General features: G+C 32.6%; 1 protein-coding gene across 8 annotated transcripts in view; it reads left to right on the plus strand.

Annotated features, from left to right (window-relative positions):
• Positions 1–21,675, plus strand: part of LOC143257125 (kynureninase-like) — a 55,738-nt gene that overhangs the window by 16,246 nt on the left and 17,817 nt on the right. For 6 of the 8 annotated variants that reach the window (XM_076515398.1, XM_076515395.1, XM_076515392.1 and 3 more), the window contains exons 3-10: positions 1,645–1,768; positions 5,321–5,403; positions 8,444–8,505; positions 12,345–12,416; positions 13,722–13,796; positions 14,428–14,574; positions 16,749–16,847; positions 19,090–19,228. In XM_076515398.1, the coding sequence (XP_076371513.1) occupies positions 1,645–1,768; positions 5,321–5,403; positions 8,444–8,505; positions 12,345–12,416; positions 13,722–13,796; positions 14,428–14,574; positions 16,749–16,847; positions 19,090–19,228 (801 nt within the window). Of the gene's footprint in view, positions 1–1,107; positions 1,359–1,644; positions 1,769–5,320; positions 5,404–8,443; positions 8,506–12,344; positions 12,417–13,721; positions 13,797–14,427; positions 14,575–16,748; positions 16,848–19,089; positions 19,229–21,675 lie in introns of those variants that run through there. The other 2 variants (XM_076515400.1, XM_076515397.1) reach the window with 2 other exon arrangements.

The following is a 21,675-nucleotide window of genomic DNA, read 5'->3' on the forward strand; positions in this document are numbered from 1 at the left end:
TTAGAAGACAAACTCCGAGACGCACATCGATTAAAATTTAAATTGGTGAAAGAACCATATGATTGTGTGTGTGTGAGATAGCAGAAATTATATCATGCCCGTGTGTTGTGATTTAAATCAATTCTTCCGCTTGCTAAAGCGACCAAGATTCGACGAGAGAACCAGACGGTTATTATGATATAGATGAGATAAACGCCTAGTCATCGTTAGGACTGATATCAGAAAATAGTTACAACTACAAGAGTGTATTCTATACACTTCATTACCTTCGCCACTGAAAGTGACGGATATTATATTTCACCTCTGTGTGTATGTTTGTGTGTGTGGCACCAAGATTTCTTCAGAACTGTTGAATGGATTTGGACTTTTACCGAACTTGAAAGTGATTAGTTTTTGGAGTACCAAGGTCACGAGAAAACAAACTTCCCATCTGTTAAGATTGGGATCAATTTCTCACACTGTGCTCTATAACTCAGTCAGAAATGACTGTATTTTGATGACACTTGATAGAGATGTGTAGCATATTATTTTTCGTAGTCCTGTCAAAAATGTTTCGTGTTCATATGTGCATATTTTCGTATTCTCTTGAGGGCCGAATACGATTCATGCTGCATAGCGGAGAGAGGTGTGCGCTCTACAGATTGGTACTCTGGCTGCTGACGATAAATTTAAAAATCGGTTTGAAGATGAGTAATTCTCAATTGTGTTTTAATCATAATAAAATAATGGAGTGATTTTATATGGAAACAATATTTACTACGTGTTTTAAAAATTATGGTTTAAATGTTGAAAGTTGGTGGAGCATTGCAAACTAAATGGGTTTTAAAATTTGAGACGAAAATCACATTAAGTATAAATTTGTACGTTTTCGACATTATTCTTAAATTTGTCCATTTTAAGTCCATTAAAGGCGTACAAAAAAGCGCATTTCAGGTTTCTTTACTGTCAGGTTTAGGCCTCTAGATATTTTATATGTGTAAACTTGTGGTTTCAAAACATAAACCATAATTTCATAATATTATCGTTTTTGGCGAAAACAAGTTCATTACAAGGGAACCAACTAACATGTAGCATTCGAGGTGACGTTGGTCTACGTATTTAACCTGTAGGGCTCGTGTGTGTGTGTGTGTGTGTGTGTGTGACTATATTTCGCTTTTGGTGTCATTTAATGGTGTATGGGCCAGTTTTATTAATTAGCGATAATTTTGTCAAGTATTTCCCGCCTTTGATTCGTATTATAATGTCTCGGAATACGATTGTTTTGCCGATATTTACTCTGTTTCAATATATTTTGAAGATTACTTGGATAAGTTAACGTTGTTATCATAGCTCCTGAGGCGATTATGATTTCACTGAGAGGAAGTAAACTTAAACCGGTATCATATGGTTGTTGGAGTCATATAAACGATGAAAAAGTATCTTAATGTTGCTATAGGTTAAAGATAGCCTATAGGAAAATTACCCATTTATTACCATTCTATGTTTTCCGTCTTAAAGTTGTTTACTTTTTATACCTTTCAATTTATTGAGAAATCAATTTATCTTCCTATGTTGAATATCATGACTAAAACCCTAAGTTTCATTTTTTAAATCTTCAGACACTTAGTTGTTTTATATTTTCCCCATACCCTTCTACTTTTACAGTGGATCGAAGTCTCATCACAAATATTGAGGAAGAGTGTATTTATTTGTGTGGCCACTCGCTAGGTCTACAACCAAAGAAGACCAGCTCGTATGTGCAGCAAGTGTTAGAAAATTGGGGTAAAAGGTAAAATCTAAATTGTGATAAAACAGTAACGATGTTCAGATTCTGTATTATAATTGTAATCTCACTAGTTAAGAGTATTTGGAATGGTTTATAAGGCATACTGTGTAATATGAGTGAAATGTATTGAATGTATACGTAATGATGGGTGCATTTCACTGGCTCTTGGAAGTAACACCAGTTATTGTTTGGAACAATGTTATGTATTGCAATATCTAATACCGATGTTGGGGTCGATGCAATAATCAAACACTGAACAGTTACCATAATTACACGGGAATGTTTCATCTGTGTGACACGTTTCGAACGAGAACTAACCATGTTATAACCTTGTATTTGAATTGTTCTATATGTTAATTTAAACAAAATGGTTTTTTTATGAACTAGCCTCCAGGCTGTTAGACCAGAAGTTTACCACTCCAGCTATTTGTTTTTCATCATCATAATTCATTTACTACAAATACTTGGAGTTTATACTCGCCTTCCGAGCAGGTATAACTGATATTTCCTCTAGAAGGCTATTAGGCCTTCAGCTATTTTGGAATTGTCTGACAGTTCTACAACTATATATTCAAACTTGGCATTCAATGTTTGCTATCCACGAGAAAAAGGGATTTATTGAAGTATTTCATTGTAGACACGATTATCAGTGAAATTGTCATGGTTTCCTGTTGCAACACTCATGAGAATTTCACTGAAGAAAAGCAAATAATTTATTAAAGTTTGGTTTTTGATTGTTTTATGTTTGACACTTAATCATTTGTGTTTGTAATTTTTATTAGTTAAATCTAGAATATATAATTTTCTTTGTAAATTTAAACTGTTTTTATTTATTTATCAGCTATCAAAATACTGCCTGTTTTTTTTGTTGTTTTTTTTATTGGTGATGATTGGCGAGGTAGCTTCCGAGATGCGAGTTTAGGACGTATACATCGGAAGCTCCATTATGATATGATATATACATTTCAATACAATAATTTCGTCCAGAGTATCAAAGTGAAAATAAATAATACGGTTTGCTACAGCACGTGATGTAGGTCTGAAATCATTATTTACAGTGGTTGAACTGAATGTTCCAGAAAATGGATTGTTTGTTTTTCCATGCCATTTTACGTAATTCCGAGCCTCCTTGTTACCTTTTATTAGGCTTAGCTAATGAAGTTCGTGCAAATCAAACATGATGAGTAGTCTCACGCAGAATAAGCCTGGGGCCATGCATTGATGCACTTCATTTCAGTCTTGACCACTCAAAATGCAACGAAAACATTGTGTTTAATATAGGCTAAGCTAACACCATAGTCATGAATCGACTGAAATATTTAATAAGGATTTTATATTTCACTGTGTCAAAAATGTCTTTTTCTGCAAATATACTAGTGCTATGCTCCCTAAAAGAAGCTTTTTTTTTTTCAATCAATCGGTTGTGATGTCTTGGCTTATTGTGAGGGTTGAAGACTATGGCCTTTGTTTCTTTCTGTGCCATCTAACAAAGCGAGTCTGTCTTTACCTATCTCTTCAGTTTTACTCATCTGAGTCTATTTTTAGCCTTCCTTCAGAACTGTCACACACCTGTCCAGTAGATATCTTCACTTTTTAATAATTTTTCATTAGTTTTGTCTCTGTTTATGGCCTGGGCTCAAATCCCATCAGAGAACATGCTCGCCTGTTCAACATTGGGGGTGTTATAATTTTACGATTTATCCTATTATTCCTTGGTAAAAGGAAGCCTAAGAATTACAGTTGGTTACTGTTGACTACCCATTTTTCCTCTAGTATTACAGTTAGCCCTTGAGTAGCTTTACACAAAAATCAAACTTATCTGTATAGCTAATCGTCACTAGTTCTCTATAACACTACGTTTCACCTGCTCCCAACTGTTACTTTAAATCGGGGAAATATGGTTCACGTTTCGTAATATAAAGGCTGACGATATGTGATAATTTAAGTCTCATATTTCCAGTTCTAGTTTGTCATGTATCCACAGAAAGACCCTGGAATTGAAGTATACTTTTTCATCTCTTTATATAATTCTTTTCCACAAATACAATTACTACAGATACTTGTACCTCAATAAGTAAATTTCTGCTTTGATATATGATCTGGGAACTTGTACAAATCGTAAAATTATCCTTTTGGCTTTATCTGAGTCTAATCCTGCCAAGTAGTTAGACAATAACTGTATGTGTTCTTGTAATCATCCTAACTGCTTCATCACTAAATTATATATATTTTTAACTTTGGTTCCCTCCGTATCTTGTACTACGTATCTGATGTAAGTTCTTCATCAAACACTAGGGATGGTTTCAGTCTAATGCCAAACTGTGATGTAAGAAGTTGTTTATGTGCCCTTAGATCTTATTGACATTTTAGATTGGTATCGGCTAGTAGCAATTTTGGCTCTTCTGAGCAGGCTAGTTCTGTTGTTTACAGACATACCATGCATTTTTTTACCTTCTCTTAAATGATTTTTAAAAATTGTGCTATTTTAAGAATGCAGTTATAATACACAACCAAGAAGGTTATTAATTTGATTTTATTCTAACTACCTTTTATTCTTTTGTTATTTTATTGAGCTCATACCTGGTTTTCCCATTGGATGGTGTAGTTCTAAATCAGCTTATGGGTTATAGCCTCACATTATTAGGCTGGTTGCTATAGCAAAGTCTCACATTACCGATTCAATCAAGTTGCATGAAATGTACAGTAAGTCATTTACTTTGGAAATATGTTTAGAGGGTTACTCTACAACCAGATGTCCCCCCGCTGGTGGTACAACGGTAAGTCTTTGGATTTACAATACTACAATCAGAGGTTTGATTTCCCTTTGTGGACTCAACATATAACCCAGTGTGGTGTTGCTATAAGAAAATACCAACCACATGTCTAAAAAAAAATATTTTTTTTTTTACTATTGTGCGAAGCTACACGAGGGCTATCTGCACTAGCCATTCCTAATTTAGCAGTGTCAGACCAGAGGGAAGGGGTCTAGTTATCACCACCCACTGCCAACTCTTGGTCTACTCTTTTACCAACGAATATTGGGATTGACCGTCACGTTATAATGCCCCCACTGCTGAAAGGAGTGTGACGGGGATTTTTTTGTTAATGGAAATTAAATCACCAATTGAGCTATCAGTTCACTGCATGATTGAAACATCAAAGTACATATTCATAGACCTTTTTTAAGCTATTTGGTGCATAAATAAATTAGTAAAAGTTTAATGTTAAAACTTTACTGTAAAGTATGTATGAGCAAAAAATAAATCTTGGCTTGTATGTACCACATTGTAATGATTTTTTAAAGGAATGGCTGGAATGAAAGCAAAGAAACAATGGTAATTAGTTAAATAAACACCTTAGGGGTCTTGAGTGTGTAAGAGTGATGGTCAAATTTCACCATACTGTAATAGTTGTAGTAGTTACCATTAACTTCCTACCACCTATATAGTCTGTTGGTTTAAATTGTATTGTTATAATACAATTGTAACAGTTTGAGGAGTGAAATACAAATAATTTTAAGTATAAAGTAATTAATTAGTCATCTTATTTAAATAGAGGGGTTCATTCTCACACTGATGGGTTCCTCCCAGCGGCATTCTGTGACCTCCCACCGAAAGAACCCATGGCCAGATTGGTTGGTAAGTCATACATTAAACACGATACTTATCGAAAAAAAACTATTTTTGTACTTTTTGAACTATGATAAATTATTATATCATTAGAGAACCTGTATGGGATAAATACTGTAAAATAAGGGAATCCATGTTTCAAGATTCCACTTTCTCTTATGCTTTGACCATTCAACTATGCTGGTTAAGAGCCCTGACAGCACCTAAGTTTGTTCCTTTGGAGAGAGAGTTTATATGGCGTTCTGAGAACGAAGATTTCCATTCTATCTATTCAGAATGGATAATGTCTGCAAGTAAGTTATGATTAGACAGAAAAATAGTATCTTGTCCTCCATTCGCCAGTTTGACACGAAGAAATTCATGCAAAATAATCATCAATAGAAATTAAAAGAATGGGATGTGAGTTCTCAAGCCCACAATGTCTCGCATCTATAATTATACCCCCTTCACTGCCTGTAGATAGTTGTGGGAAGGTGACTGCTCTCCAAAGTAAAGGAATGCAAATATTAAACAAAAAAAAACAAAAAACGAATTAGTGTACTAGCACTTTGAGGTAAATAACATGAACTTACCTCCATTGGTTAGCATTCTAGCCTACATTTATAGAAACAAAGCACTAATTAACAGCACAGTAAACAAATCATACTAGTATAGGATTCCAACCAACTTATCTAAACTAGTATAAACCACCACTCAATGTTACTGACAGTTTTCAGACTACACAAATCTTTATGTACAGTGAGGTGTTCATCCAAATAAAAGTAAAGTCTAAAGAGGTTATAATTTCAATGTACAGGTTACTGGTTAGGCCACATTTGGAATATTGTGTTCAGACTTGGGCTTCTTACCTTAGGAAAGACATTGATTGTTGGAAAGGGTTTAGAGAAGGGTTACTAGAATTGTCTGGGATGGATGTGTTGTCATACAAAGAGAGTTTGAAATCTCAACTTTTCACTTTAAAAAAGAAGAGGGGTCTGATTGAGGTGTTTTAAGATTTCAAAGTGAATTGATAGTTGATGCATCAATTTTTTTTTTTTATATTTAACAGTGAAAGTGGTAGGACTAGGGTACATAATTACACATTTTGGTATAGTAGGAGTCATTTTCCACCAAGGCAGTTTTATTTTTCTAACAGGGTGGTTGTTCTATAGAATGGGTTGCCTTTTAGATGTTGTGGAAACAGTAAATTTAAGTTAGTTTAAGAAAAAGGTTTAACTGTATAAATGATAGACCAGTTTAAGTTTTCAAAATTAATTTAATTTAAATGATGAAAAAGCTGAGATGGACTGATAGATTCCATTTTGTCCCAAAACGTTATCTTAAATGACCATATTAACAACTAAAAATACTTAATGTTCAGCAAAATATCTTTAATGTATACTTCTTTTAAATTTATTTAATACATTGTTATTTATCATAGAATGTTTTAATTTTGTTTAGTTTCTTTATTAGATATTGAATATGAATTGCTACATCAGTATTTCAACGTTAATAATAAAATATTGTAATTTATTACAAATTTAACAAAATGTGAAGTTGTAATACTGATAATAGCAGGTAAACCATACATTAGATTTTTTTTTTAATCAGAGTTGTTTAGATAGTCAGTATAAATTATTGTAATTTTTAAATCTAAATAATGTGCTCCTACATTAGAGATTGAAGCATTTTCAATTTCTAATTCTACTGGATAAAAAGTGTTAATAAAATTATTTTTCTCAATTATTTAAACCAATTAAATCCTCTGTATATCTAAGTTAAAGTAAAAATGCCCAGGTTGATGTAAATTTCAATAAATCTCTTGTCATGAAAATAAGTATATTAATTTGCAATACAGGTAGGAACTCCTATTACTTGTTTAAATACATGGTTGTTGAAATATATAAATGCAGAAACTTAATATATCTTAAGTTCTTGGAGATAAATCTTCTGTCTTCCAGTACTATGAAAGGATGAGTGTTTTGTTTTATTAATGAATCTATAATAAAAACTAAATCTCTTAATGGAAGTGTGGTGTACAGTGTAGTAAAATCAAAAGTTTGAATATTCTCTACTTGTTCAGTTATTGAGATACACTGAAATGAGTTTGATTTATTATTACCCAAACCCATGTCTTATTAGTGTTATTAACACACACACACACACACACACACACAGAGAGAGAGAGAGAGCTAGACTCGTGAATGTAAAAAGGTATGAAAATGGTGGTTGAGGATGAAACTTACCATACTAAACGTAAGAAGAATTTAAATACATAATGTTCTAAGCATACCCCATGTCTTCTCCCCTTTTTTATCTTCAGGCGTGTAGATATCCCTACCCATGTGGATTGTTTGTTTGTTTTAATTTTGCTCAAAGCTACACGAGGGCTATCTTTGCTAGCCGTCCTTAATTTAGCAGTGTAAGACTAGAGCCACCCATGTGGAACGAACATTCAGACATTACAAACACCAAAACCTTTAACAAATTAATGCAACCCATTTCATTATAGAAAGCAAAATAAACCCTTTATTGTAGGTACTTCAGTATTTTTACACCTATACATACGAGTTCAATTGCATTTCAAAAAATTATAATATCTACATATACTTTTTTCTTATGAGAAACATACGTTATGAACCTTGAACAAGATCTATAATGGGTCAATATCTAATACTGGATATTTATAACAATCTGCAAAAGATTTGCACACACGTACAAGCAATAAAAGCACAAGATCAGTGTTCATTAAAATCAGTATATAACATTTGACACCCTTTGGGATGAATTGCAATAAATGTTTTTAAAAAATCACACGTGTATTGAGTTCTTGTCTAAACACATTGCATAATACATTGTAGGACATTAAAAAGGTATAAATCTTAACTGATATATAGTTCAGATGACCTCATTTTTATAGCTCTCATATTCAAAACGAAAGGTTACATAGTTGTGTACTAATATTTTTAAGATGAAATCTGTTTACCTTGGCAAAATGCCAAGTCTACTCATGTTATTCAGTTAGATTATTTAAAGTTTGTCTCTTCTTTTTCCTTTTTTTTATCTGAAGGTGCCAAACCAGAAGAAATAGCCATCATGAACGGATTGAGTGTTAACCTCCATATTTTAATGGTGAGAGTTGCTGCTTTTTGTCACATACATACATACCCATAAAAATAAAATATGAAAATGAAGGTTCTGCATAGCTTAATCAGTTTATTTGTAGAAATATCCTTAATAACTGACTACAATTTTCTATATATAATTCAATAATTATATATAAACAAAACACAAAATGGCAATTAGTATTAGAAGACTATCTCAATCATTATTTTATATTAACATGTATCTGAAATCAACGACTTTCTGAACATAACGCAAACAAAATAACCTATAACATTGTGGTACTTTTATCACAAACAAGCAATAACACAGGTACTTACAGTTAAATTAGTGATAATATTAGTTTGTATACATAAAGTACCATTTAGTGAATATTAGTTTGTCTGCAAACATAGGCTAATAACCAGTTGTTTAATTTAACTCTATTATATTTATATTCCTTACCTCTAGGTGCCTTATATATGATATACTCTTTTTGATCTTGTTCAATCGCTGTTATTGTAAATTGGAATTTCATAATTTATTTTCTAACGTTCTAGTATTATACGTGTGATTTTTTTAGTACTTTTTGTTTTAAACTATAATAGGAATATAAAGTTATCATGTATTTTATAAATTACATAACCAATTTCTTATTTTATTTGTTAATGTAACACCTGCATTGAGTTCTTCTATTTTAAATTATTATCTGAAACATTTATTTTTGAATGGTATTTTTTTTAAGTAAATGTTTCTTATTGAACCATTTACTGTCAATCCATAACGTACAACAGATTCTGCTTGTTACGTATTATAATTTCAAATAATCGGAAATTTTAATTTAGAAGTTAATTAACTGAATGTTGATGTGTATCAAAATTATGGTATTTTCCAACAAGATTGATACATAGTTTTTTTATTTCTTAACATCCATATACTTTAATATGCAAACAACAATACAATTTATAATAAGTTGGCCCAGCATGGCCAGGTGAGTTAAGACGTTCGACTCGTAATGTAAGGGTGGCGGGTTCGAATCCCTGTCACAGCAAACATGCCTTTATAGCCGTGGGGGCGTTATAATGTGACAGTCAATCCCACTATTTGTTGGTAAAAGAGTAGCCCAAGAGTTGGCAGTGGGTGGTGATGACTAGCTACCTTCCTTTTAGTCTTACACTGCTAAATTAGGGACGGTTAGCGCAGATAGCCCTTTGCGCAAAATTCAGAAACATAGCAATATAACAAGTTATAGTGATTCGTATACAAAAGTTTTACAGAATTACAAACAATATTGAGTCTTCTGCCTGCTCTGAAACTGAATATTTTATCGACAGTTTGCAAAGAGCGAATTCTGTGTTAATATTGTTACACTTTTTTAATGGCTAGCCTTGCTGTTTTACAAGCTGATTTCTCTCCAACAAAGGTATTTAATGTTGTAGAAATATTAACGTCCGAAGTTAATTCTTTTGAAGTTGAACAGTTTGTAATGTGTGAAATCTATACATGTGTCTGGACAAATGCATATAATTTTCTGACTAATAAACCTTTATCACAATTATAGCTACCGAGGTTTATAATATACTGAATATAGTGACCCAACAATATTATAGTCTTCCCGTGTGTTGCGATGTGTTTATACTCATTAGGAGAGAACGTAGTAAGTTCAGTAAGCAATAAAACTAGCAATCACTAGTATTTTACATACACATATAGTACGTTATTGATTCTCACACTTGAGAATCTTTGAAAAATTAAGAGGACAGGACTTTTGCAATAAGCTTAAAAATATGTTACATGCATTTCTAAATATATATTAAACTGAAACAAACACAGATAGTAAAATAAATAAATAACAGTAAATCTGTTGCATGTTAAAGATGCATATTTTTTACATTAATTGATGAAATATTCTGTATTCTTAATTTTGCTATAATAGGCCCAGTTTATTGCAAATCGTATATTTAGGGCAAATTATAGATGTTTTCAGTTAGTCTAAGTATGTCTTAATTACATTTTCTGTAATTCTGATTGTATATTAAATTTACTATCAGAATGCTTATCTACAAGTAAATGTTTATTTATTACTATATCTTTGAATCTGTAAAAAAAAAAAAAGTATACTGTGAGTGAATTATCAGTTTTCATATATTTCATTTATATTAAACCAATACCTTATTTTATCAAAATGAACATGTAAAAGTTTTTTGCCAATTTCAACATCATCATGAGCTACGGTTAAAGCTGTGCTGTCTGCGTGTTGATATATTTTATGTTTTAAACCAAAATTTACGATATCATTGAACATATAAATTAAATAGTAGTTGATCCAAAATAGAACTTCATGGAACATTGGATCATATATTATTTCTCCAGTTTTTATTATTGTATCTATTATTCAAATAATTCATGAATCAGTTATGTAACTTTTACTTTATACCCATCATGTGTAGTTTATCCAGCAGCATCTTAAGATTTAATGTTTCAAAAGCTGTACTTACAAATAAAAAGGTACTTGTATTATTTCTTGTTTATCTTATTATAAATGTACATCATTTTAAAGGTATTATAGTAGTAACATGGTACCCTTATTTATAATAAGTCCACTTTATTATTCTTTAACACTATTTTTTTAAGATAAAATCTAGCATTTTGTTGCATACATACCTTTCCATTATTATTTCAGTTACAGGTAAAATGGAAATTGGTCTATAATTATTCTTTTTTCCTGACTTGTAAATAAGTTTTATAATTGATATTTTAAGTCCATTAGGTATTTTAGAACATAGTAGGTACTGCTGGTATCTGTAAGTCCAGTTACACCCAGATCTAGTTTTTAGGATATTCTCTTGATCTCCAATATTGGTAGATTATAATGGTGTCCTGCTGGTACAGCAGTAAGTCTACAGATTTATAACTCTAAAATCAGGGGTTTGGTTCCCCTCAGCAGATTTAGCAGATAGCCTGATGTGGTGTTGCTATAAGAACACACGCACGCACTTTAACGAAGTATCATTTGAGTAACATTTGCATTTACTAGTTTCTATTGTTGCTTAAGGTTAAGTTGTATTTGGATAAACCAGAATTTTCTAATTGTTTACTGGTATCTCAACAGTGGTTTTTGGCATTTAGACATACATCTGTATATCGTTTCTGACAGTTCACTACATTTTAAAGAAGTGACACCTTACAAATTCCCTAACATTTTCCATAGTCTTTTAGAAGACATTTTATTAGTTGTTTCCATGATGTTTTTAACATATAAAATCTTTTCACTGTAAAAAATATTCATAAGCCTGAAAATACTAGTGATTTAGAGTATCTTTTAGTATTTGCTGAAATATAGAATATTTTAGAGTATAAACAAACATTTGACATTTGTCATATGTTGTGAGAATATTCTTAAATAAATAGTATTAAAGTATTGGAGTCGGTTATAAGGCCTAAAAATGTGTTATTAAAAACCTTCAATGTCATCCAAGCTTGCAGATTGAAGGTTTACCGATTCATTTCATTAAACGGCAACAAAGAAATAAGTGTAACAACAGCATCTTGTGAATTTAGGACTATTTTCTTAACTTTGATTAGCTACAAAGTTAAACATTTTTTGTGGGTGAAAAAAAGATTAGGCTTAGAATTATAGTACTGAAGGTGTTTTTTTACTTGTATTATGAGATAGACCTTAATTATTTTAGAGATCCTCTAACACAGCTTTCACTTATTCGGTAAAATGGTTTGAGACTGATGAGGATAAATTTAGCACTGACCTCTGAGGAATAAAAGTACACAAGGATATACCCTAATAATAACAGTACTGCTCAAGTGTTGTTTTACTATAACTATTTAATATAATAATCGTGGCAATATTTCAGACTTCGTTTTATAAACCGACCCCTGACAGACACAAGATACTTATAGAAGAATATGCCTTTCCTTCAGACATGGTAAGGATTGTTGAAATTTTATGTTTAGAACTTTTATTTTAACATTTATTTAAAACCAGTTTATATTAAGAACGTTGAATTTTAGTAATGGTTACATTTAACAACATCTAATTTTGAGTTGTCTATTAACATCCTAACGTTAGATATCACGTTTTTTTTTTTAGGATAATATCGTAAAAATTCAATCAACATTGTACCTTTTTACAATATGGACTGTAAGTGTTTCTGAATTAATCATTTCAAAATATTTTGGTGGCAAAAAAAATTGGAGTTTTAAGTTTTCTAAAATTTATTTTAAAATAATGTATTGATTATACTTTCATTAGTATTGTAATCTGAGGGTTGCAAGATTGCATCCCTGTCACACCAAGCATGCTCACCCTTTCAGCTATGGGGGGCATTATATGTGACGGTCAATCCCATTATTCATTGGTAAAAGAGTAGCCCAAGCGTTGGCAGCGGGCAGTGATGACTAGCTGCATTCCCTCTAGTCCAGTGGTTCCCAACCATGGGTGCTTGCACCCCTTAGGGGTGTGAGATAGCATTCCAGGGGGTGCAAGATAACATTTGTTTTGGCCACCTTCACCGTTATTCTTAAATAAATAATTACTGTGAAAGGTGAAGGGCATAAAAAAAAAAAAAAAGTTGGGAACCACTGCTCTAGTCTTACACTGCTAGATTAGGGACGGCTAGTGCAGATAGCCCTCCTGTGTAGCTTCGTGCGAAATTCAAAAACAAACGTACACAATCAATAACATTTTAATTTTGTGTTAACAAACAGGTAACAAAAATTGGTCGCTGTTGGCTTAGCACTAGATTTATGGTTAGCGTGCTTGAACTGTAAATCTAAGGTTTCGTGGTTCCTACCCTGTTCAGTAAATACGTACTCTTCGCACTGGGGTCATGGATGTGCTATAATGGTAACACTGTGCCATAGAAATGGACCAACATCTGGTGCTGGATGTTAACAAAAAGGCCCTTCCTTCATGCTATTCCATTAGTTTAAAATTAAGTTGGCCAGATATGGCTTGGTAATTAGTGTGTGAGAAATGTCACCGAGATTTGAGTCCTGTTGCCACAGACAAGAGTAGGTTGAGAGTATTTAGTGAGTAGAGTTGATTAGCTGCCACCCATTTAGTTTACTAGCTTAAACTTTTATGCAAAAATTCTGTAAAGTATCAAATCAAATTTGAGGTGTGCTATACAGTAGCTGGGAATTATATTTTTAGCTAAAAGTGCAATTTGTTGTAATAGTACATTATATGTACATTCTTCATACCTTTTTTTTTTTTTTCTTATTTTCAGTATGCTGTGAAATCGCAAATTGCATTGCATGAATACCCTGTTGACGAGAGTTTAATTACTCTTTGTCCAAGAGAAGTAAGTACATTTTTAAACCTCAAAAGATGTTTTCAATTAATTAGTTTGGTTTGCTCATGCTTAATAAATATTAAGCGAGAAAGTAATTTCTGAGGTACGGGTGTCGTTAACATTTTAACCCTGAATCTACACTGCCATATGTAAGCCTAATTAGCTAGAACATAAAATAACCAATCATGATTATAACCAGTGTTGTTTCTTAGCTACATGGCTGCAAAATAAAGCGACCTAATGATCAAATAGGATTTAAAAATTAGAAGGAACGTTGATAACGTTTAAGTAAAAAAAACAGTAAAACAGTTCATTAGTTTTGAATTAAGCGTTCTAAAATATTGAGGTTCACGTTTCTTACGATACTGACAAAATAATTTGAAGTTGTCTAAAAAAAACTATTGCATAGAAATATTAGTTCGGGTTTTGTATTTTTTTTATTTAATTTTCACATTTGATTTCTGTTTTAGTTGGTTCTTTCATTCTTAAGTTGTGGAACAGTGAAAGAAAAAATGTTATTAAAATTCTCTGTCTTGAGAAGTAACTGTAAGCAAGATATGGTACAAGGTGTATTAATACACAGTGAATATCATGAACATCAAACACTGCTAACACTTATTGAGTGATACATTTTCCCCAGGGTGAGGATCTTCTAAAACAGGAGGACATTCTCTCCGTCATAGAAGCTCATGGAGAATCTATTGCTCTTATCTTGTTACCAGGAGTCCAGTATTATACAGGACAGTTAATTGACACTGAAAACCTAGTTCGTGCTGGCCATCAGAAGGTGCAACTTTAAACCTGATAATTGTGATGAGAGAATTAGCATAGTAACAAGATAATTTAAGAGTTTAATCTGTACCTTTAGCATTTTCATTTCAGGTGGAAGGTAGGCAAAGCTTAAAATATATAAAGATGGACACGAAACAAAATGAACGTTAGACTTAGACAAAAAAAAACGGACAATCTAGCTTTCATTTTTTTTTGTATATTATAGATACCCTTGATCACTTGTCTGCAGAACGACACATTGAATGTTAAGGCAATAAACATGTCGGCAACCTCTGTTACTCCTCATTTATTAGTGAAATTGTAAGCAAAGTTGGTTCTACTGGATTTGGAGTTCTCATGAACTAAACTTTCTTGAAAAGAGTGAACGACGTTTCGGCTTCTGTGATGAGGAAAGTAGATGACGTATGACCTTTTTGTAATATTATGTATGAACCCTGACAAATGCCTTATTGACACTAAAACCTAATTGCTGTCGTGTGCTCGTTGAATCCAAATACATGCAGTGAAGTGGACTTAAATACTGACCTGTAAAGTCGGAAAAAAGTTTCTTTTTAATGTGATTGTAAATACGTAGAGATGTCTTACAGATTTAAGATGTTACTGTTATAGATTATGGCTCGTGAGGTCTAACAGCAACCTTTCATATCGTTACGCTTTTCAACTGGATATTAAATGCTGAACCGTACCCAAAGATCGAGAAATATAAAGTAATTAATCTTGAAATGAATTTGACAAAAGATGAATTAACACTTAATTTCTGTCAGATCTCATATCCAGTAAATATTTGAATTTATTTAATATGTGAAAACATAAACACTAAATTATATTATGTTTAAATTATTTCCAAACTCAAAATTCTCCATCAACATGGATCCTGTGTTATTTTTTTAGAAGTTAAGTACTGTAATAAGTTATAATAAACCACCCAGTCAATTGTGAGCGTTTTTTTGAATAAGTGTGACGGTCACTCCCCTAATTCAGATAAAAGTGCAGCTGCCTCGTTCTCCCCCCTTGTTCAGTGTTTCTAATTCACGGTTAGCTATGCCCGACACTTATAAGTCTTTCACCCAATCACTTTACTCATGTATTGTATAAACTTGAAAATACCATAACCTTTCCAAAACATAAGTGTGACGGTCACTCCCCTAATTCAGATAAAAGTGCAGCTACCTCGTTCTCCCCCCTTGTTCAGTGTTTCTAAATCACGGTTAGCTATGCCCGAAATTTATAGGTCTTTCATCCAATCACTTTACCCATGTATTGTATAAACTTGAAAATACCATAACCTTTCCAAAACATAATTCCAAACCACTCAGACTACTAGCGAATGCTATTCCAACTCGGTTAAAAAGGTTAACGCACAGTAGGACTCTAGACATTTTAGTAACAGTTCAAACTGTTAAATATACAGTTGGTGTGAATGTGCTTTGAGAAAAATCTATACACTGGTCAACTTGTGTTCTGGGTTACTTATGAGGAGTGGAATTTTCCTAAAGTAATATAACCCCATAACACGCATTGATACAAAGTGTAGATTGAACGGGACTTCCCTTGAACTTAGATTTTGATATTAAACAATTTTCGGAATTCTAAGTTTATTATTATTTCAAACTATCACACCAGACATCAAGTTATGATTCAATATGAATATATTAATACTATTTCATACAGTACTATGTATTAATTTGTGAAACACTTCATTTTATTTGTGAAGTTATCTTGCAAATTTTTGTTTATATTGTCATTGTTAGGGAGGTTCATTTGAAGTGCAAGCATGCACATTATTTGTTCTTTATGAATTTATGATGACGAGAAACTCGCTTGAAGTAAAAAATATTTGTAGGAAGTGGCATAGGTGTTATAACGAATTGAAATAAAGTAGAGAACAATGTTTTGATATTTTAGGTAATATTCAGGTTAATAAAAAGATTGCAAACTCTTTAACCTGAAAATGACCTTAGAAGGTCGAAACATTGTTCTATATTTTATTGAAAGTTTTAATACCCATACCAGCAGTCTTGTGAAAACAGTTCTTACTTAATGTTGGTAAACATAATCATAGTTATATTTAGTGTTCTGGTTTCTTAGTGTCAGTAAGGTATTTAACGTCATCATCATTTTTGTTTCTGCTAGTGATCCCATAATTAAGCTTTTTGTTTTGTTTTTAAGGGTTGTCTCGTTGCTGTTGATTTGGCCCATGCTGTAGGTAACGTTCGGTTGGAACTTCACAAATGGGGTGTGGATTTTGCCACATGGTGTACTTACAAGGTAAGGTTACTTGTTATTGAATAACAAATGAAAGACAATGAACACTTAATGTATTATATTAATTTGTTATATATTTTTTAAAAACGATTTTTAATATCAGAATATAAAGTGTTGGTGGAATGAAGAGTATAAGAACTACACTTTGATATTATTTTGCTTTTCACAAGTATGATTTCATCAAAACTGTTGTCCTCGTATATTGTATGGATTTTATAAGAAAGCAAAGAAGTTTTGGATATTTTAAGAACTGTAATCACATGATGAGTTTCTTATGTCATTTTAATACAATGCAGCTAATCTCTGCATATTCTTCTACATGAGTTTTGTTACAAAATAAGTGTGGAGGCTTGTAAAACTAAAAACCGGCTTTCTGTATCATTGCCACAAACAGTACAGTTAGCTTGTTGTGTAGTTTTACTTTTTACAACAAACAAAGAATCTATGAAGTGAAGTTATGACTTTAACTTCTCCAAACATGCTATGCATTTGAAATCTTTCACATCTATCCTGATCTATAAATTTTAATTTTTAACAAGTTTACATTAGTTTCATAGCCATGATAAAATGGTGATTTCATGTATAAACCAGCAGTGATTTCTTGTAAATATTGGTATCTCTTTAGAGGACTGTTATTCACTCCTATTCCATGAACTTTCACACATCTCTTAAGTTCCTTTCTTTTTTTTACCTGTTTGCATTTCTCTAAAACATTCGTCCATTTTCGTCAGATTCAAGATACTAAACTACCCTGTCCTTCTGACCTGGTATTTGTTTAGTACATTTAAACTCAAACATTTGTCTAATCTAGTTCGACAGTTTGTTTATATCTGTATTTTTTCTAACATGTTGTAAGACCTTGTATCGAGTTGTGGTTGGAAATGATGACATTTTAAAGCAAAATACGACGTGGTGCTTCAGTTTAGTTTTTTTGTGTAATGTTTTTACAGTGAAAGATTTGTATTTACAGCCAGTACAAACTCTGGGTTACTGTGCTTCCATTAAAAATATATTTTTTTATGAGAAGTGTTCTAACAATGGGAGACAGAAGATGGATCTGAAGTGTTAATTTTACATTTCTGGGGTTTTGAAACGGAAATTGTCAAGTTGGGGAATAATGTGGAAGACGAACAGGTTTGAAGACTGTTGGCTTCTGGTAGTTTACCAGTTTCCAAACCTATAACTGAAAACTCTTTCTTTATTATCAGTATCAATTTAAGATGTTTGTCCCTTTCAAACAATATTTTACAAGTGTTCCAACAACAGAGAAACTTGCAATAATTAACACTAATAATATATAAAATTAAAGTACTTGATATCAGTTGGTTACCACCTTGTGGTCAACAGTTCTGAATCAAAAATGATATGATGCACTAACAAACGAGTTGCAGTGGGAATCCACAACTGTGGGTTGAGGGGAAACCTAAGTTCTGAGTAACAAATGACTCATGTAGTGTCTAGACATACAATAATCTTTAAACCAAGAAAAACTAAACATTACGAGGGACATTTATATCGAAAGAGAAATTGTGAAAAATTCAATAATCCAAAGACTAACAAACTTTAAAACCTCAGATCACTGTAAGCTGAACTGTATCTTATGTTCTGAAGCAAATTGAAACTTGGAGCCCAAAATAAGCTGTATTTTACCTGCATTAAAGGGCAACAAAGAACCTTTTGGTTTGTCTTGGTCTTCATATCCATAAAATTAAACTAAAACTCAAAGTGATCCCTTATCATTAAAATATTTATCGAGGTTTCCCTTAAATAAACTCAATCTACCACATCCAAAGGCAACCCTTTCCAAATACTAACCACCCTATTAGAAACATAAAGCTGTCTTAGATGAAGATGGCTCTTATCCTGCTATTCTCACCACTAAAAGCAATGAAAATGATGATCCATCATCAGTATAATTTCCCTTTGAAATGCTAAAATTTCCAATTATGCTTCCTCTGAATCTTTCTTTTTAAAAAGAGAACAGTGTGAGGTTTATGTATGGCAACACCTCCATCCCAGGCATTATTCTAGTAACCCTTCTTAGAATCCTTTCCAACAATTCATTGTCCTTTCTCAGGTGACGGGTCCAAGACTGAATACAATACTCCAAATTTGGCCTAATCAACAATCTGTACGAATGTCATAACATTTATGTACTTAAATTGAACTGAAAAGAGCACTTAAGTGTCAGAACTTGTTCCATAATAAAGGATCTTATATTAAATTATATTCTTTATCCTCCCAGTACTTAAACACAGGACCAGGAGGCATTGGGTGTATATTTGTCCACAAGCGCCATCTAAATGATGGAGATGACTTTGTGATTCCAAAACTTCAAGGTTGGTGGGGAAATAAGATCAAAACCAAGTTTCTAATGGACAAAAGTGAGTAAAAATTTTCAAAGAACAGTTGATAGTGCTGTAATAATCACACTTAGATCTTGGTATTGTACACAGGCATGCAGTCCATGGAAGCAAGGGAATCAGTGCTTCCTCAGTAGGTGTTTAAAAAAAATCAATTTTTAAGTATCGGCTAAATATGACGTTATGAACCTGCAATTTATTCATACAGAAGCGCTTTACTACACCATACATAACACTGTAACAATTTTGTTCCTGGATAGTATGTGTTATTTCTTAATTGCTTATGTTGTAAAAGTACAGAAAATGGCCATTGTTCCCTTCAAACTTTAGTAACCTAGATAATGAAACTTAGAAATTAACCTATTTTCAATGTTAAAAGGGTAAATTTGCACATCTTCATTTACATAAGGTCTGAATAAAACAACATATGAATCAAGATTTACATGTATTTATACTAAAGTTGTACAAAAATGTTTAGAAGTGAGTAGTTTTTCGAGATTTGCGACTGTAATGATACTTTCACGTATCAGCCCCCAAATATAGTCTCCCATCACGTTTTCGTTATACGCTCCTTGGTAGTGGCGTTCAAAGTCCAGTATATCTTGGTGTAAGTGCTCACCTTGCTCCTCTGAGTATGCTCCCATGTTCTCCTAGAATTTATCAAGGTGAGCAACAAGCATATGGACTTTCAGGGATGTCCTGCAGCCCATTTTGCCACAGTTCTTCACCAGAGCCTCTACCAGTTCCGTATAATTTTCGACCTTATGATTGCCCAAGAACCCTTGAACCACTGCGACAAAGCTGCCCCAAGCTTTTTTTTCCCTACCTACTGAGCTTCTTGGGGAATTCTGTGCATTCCAGAATCTTTATTTGTGGTCCAACAAAGACACCAACTTTGACATTTGCCTCAGACAGCTTACAGAAGAAGTACTTGAAATCTGCAGACTTCTTATCAAGAGCTGTGACAAATTGTTTCATAAGACCCAATTTTATGTGCAATGGTGGGAACAACACCTTCTGAAAGTCCACTAGTGGCTCGCACTTCTGAGGATGGCTGCTTTCTCTCTGGCAGAGTGGGTATAGGGAGCTCATGGCAGTATGGCACTGAAGTGAGGGACGATGGAAGGTCCAGATACATGATAGCAGATGCATTCTTGCCAGCCCGACATTTGAAAGGGTCCACCATGCATAAATAGCAATTGCTTGAGTGGTCAGTGAGTTCACACCAAATTCTTGGAATAGTTCTCTTTTCACCTCTGTACCATCCTCCAAAAGAACAAAATAAATTTATTTCATCCATATCTAATGTGTAAGAGGTTCATGCAAGATTTTTTTTCTATACTATTGGAAATTTTGAAAAATAAATTAAGATATTTAAATTTTAAAAGGTTAAAATTTGTATAATAGAATATCTTACTATTCAAGTAAGCAAAAATTGTCCATCTTCTGGATTTTTTTCACAGTGCTTGCAGGTAAAATAAGGTGCCCAAGGTTTGTCTTGATCCCTGACAGGCATGACGAAATATGCCTTGGAGGCTTCACACATTTTATCAGATGCTGTCACAGAGTACTTTTTCGCTCTTGTCTTGATAAATTGACCACATAATAGCAGAATGCATCTAGAGAATGCTTGCAGCTTCTTGATGCCATCTCTGATAAAATCAGATAAGTCTGTGTGTTCACTTAGGCAGCTAGAACTAAACTGAAATGGTGAGTGGTGAACACACGCGCACACGAGATCTACCTGGAATGCTCTGGAAAATGGGTAAATGGGAAACGTCATTACCCAGGTCACAAAAGCAAATGTGGAAGAGAAAAAGTGGTCTTGTCCATGTACCTTTTGTCCTAAGCAATTGGGAAATAACACATTTGGCACAGGAACAAGAAAAAGTAAAAATGTTGTTACATTGTGTTATCAGTTATCACCTTATAATGGGTGAAAGCACTGTTGGAGAGAACCTGGACTACATACAACTCGCAAAATGCTTCCTTTTTGAGTTGATTTTAGTTTTTTCTACAAGAAAAGGCTTTATTTCTAACTAACATTTTTGTTACATAATATTTTCTTCAAACTATAAAAAAATGCTTCTCACATGAATAAATCTTTAATAAAATATTACAAATTCATACTTGTATTAGAAACAAAGACACCTTGAATGTTGTATTGGTCTCTTCTATGACATGAACTGGTAATTGCTTCATTTATCTTACTTCAAAATACATGTAAAAGTGGAACTTATTGACCATTTATAGTCACATATATAAATATAGTATATATATTTATATGTAGACTATAAATTGTCAATAATATATTAAATTACTTAAATCACTAAAAATATAGGTGAAATAAATAATTTATAAATAAGTTAGCACTTTGTAATTGCTATTTTATAAAGTAAATATGCAATAAACAAATCCACTAAGAAAAAAATAACTTAATGTTTTTGCGATATTTGGAGACTTGTTTT

This window comes from Tachypleus tridentatus, chromosome 7 (genome assembly GCF_004210375.1).
Source record: "Tachypleus tridentatus isolate NWPU-2018 chromosome 7, ASM421037v1, whole genome shotgun sequence".
In the NCBI taxonomy this organism is placed as follows: domain Eukaryota; kingdom Metazoa; phylum Arthropoda; class Merostomata; order Xiphosura; family Limulidae; genus Tachypleus; species Tachypleus tridentatus.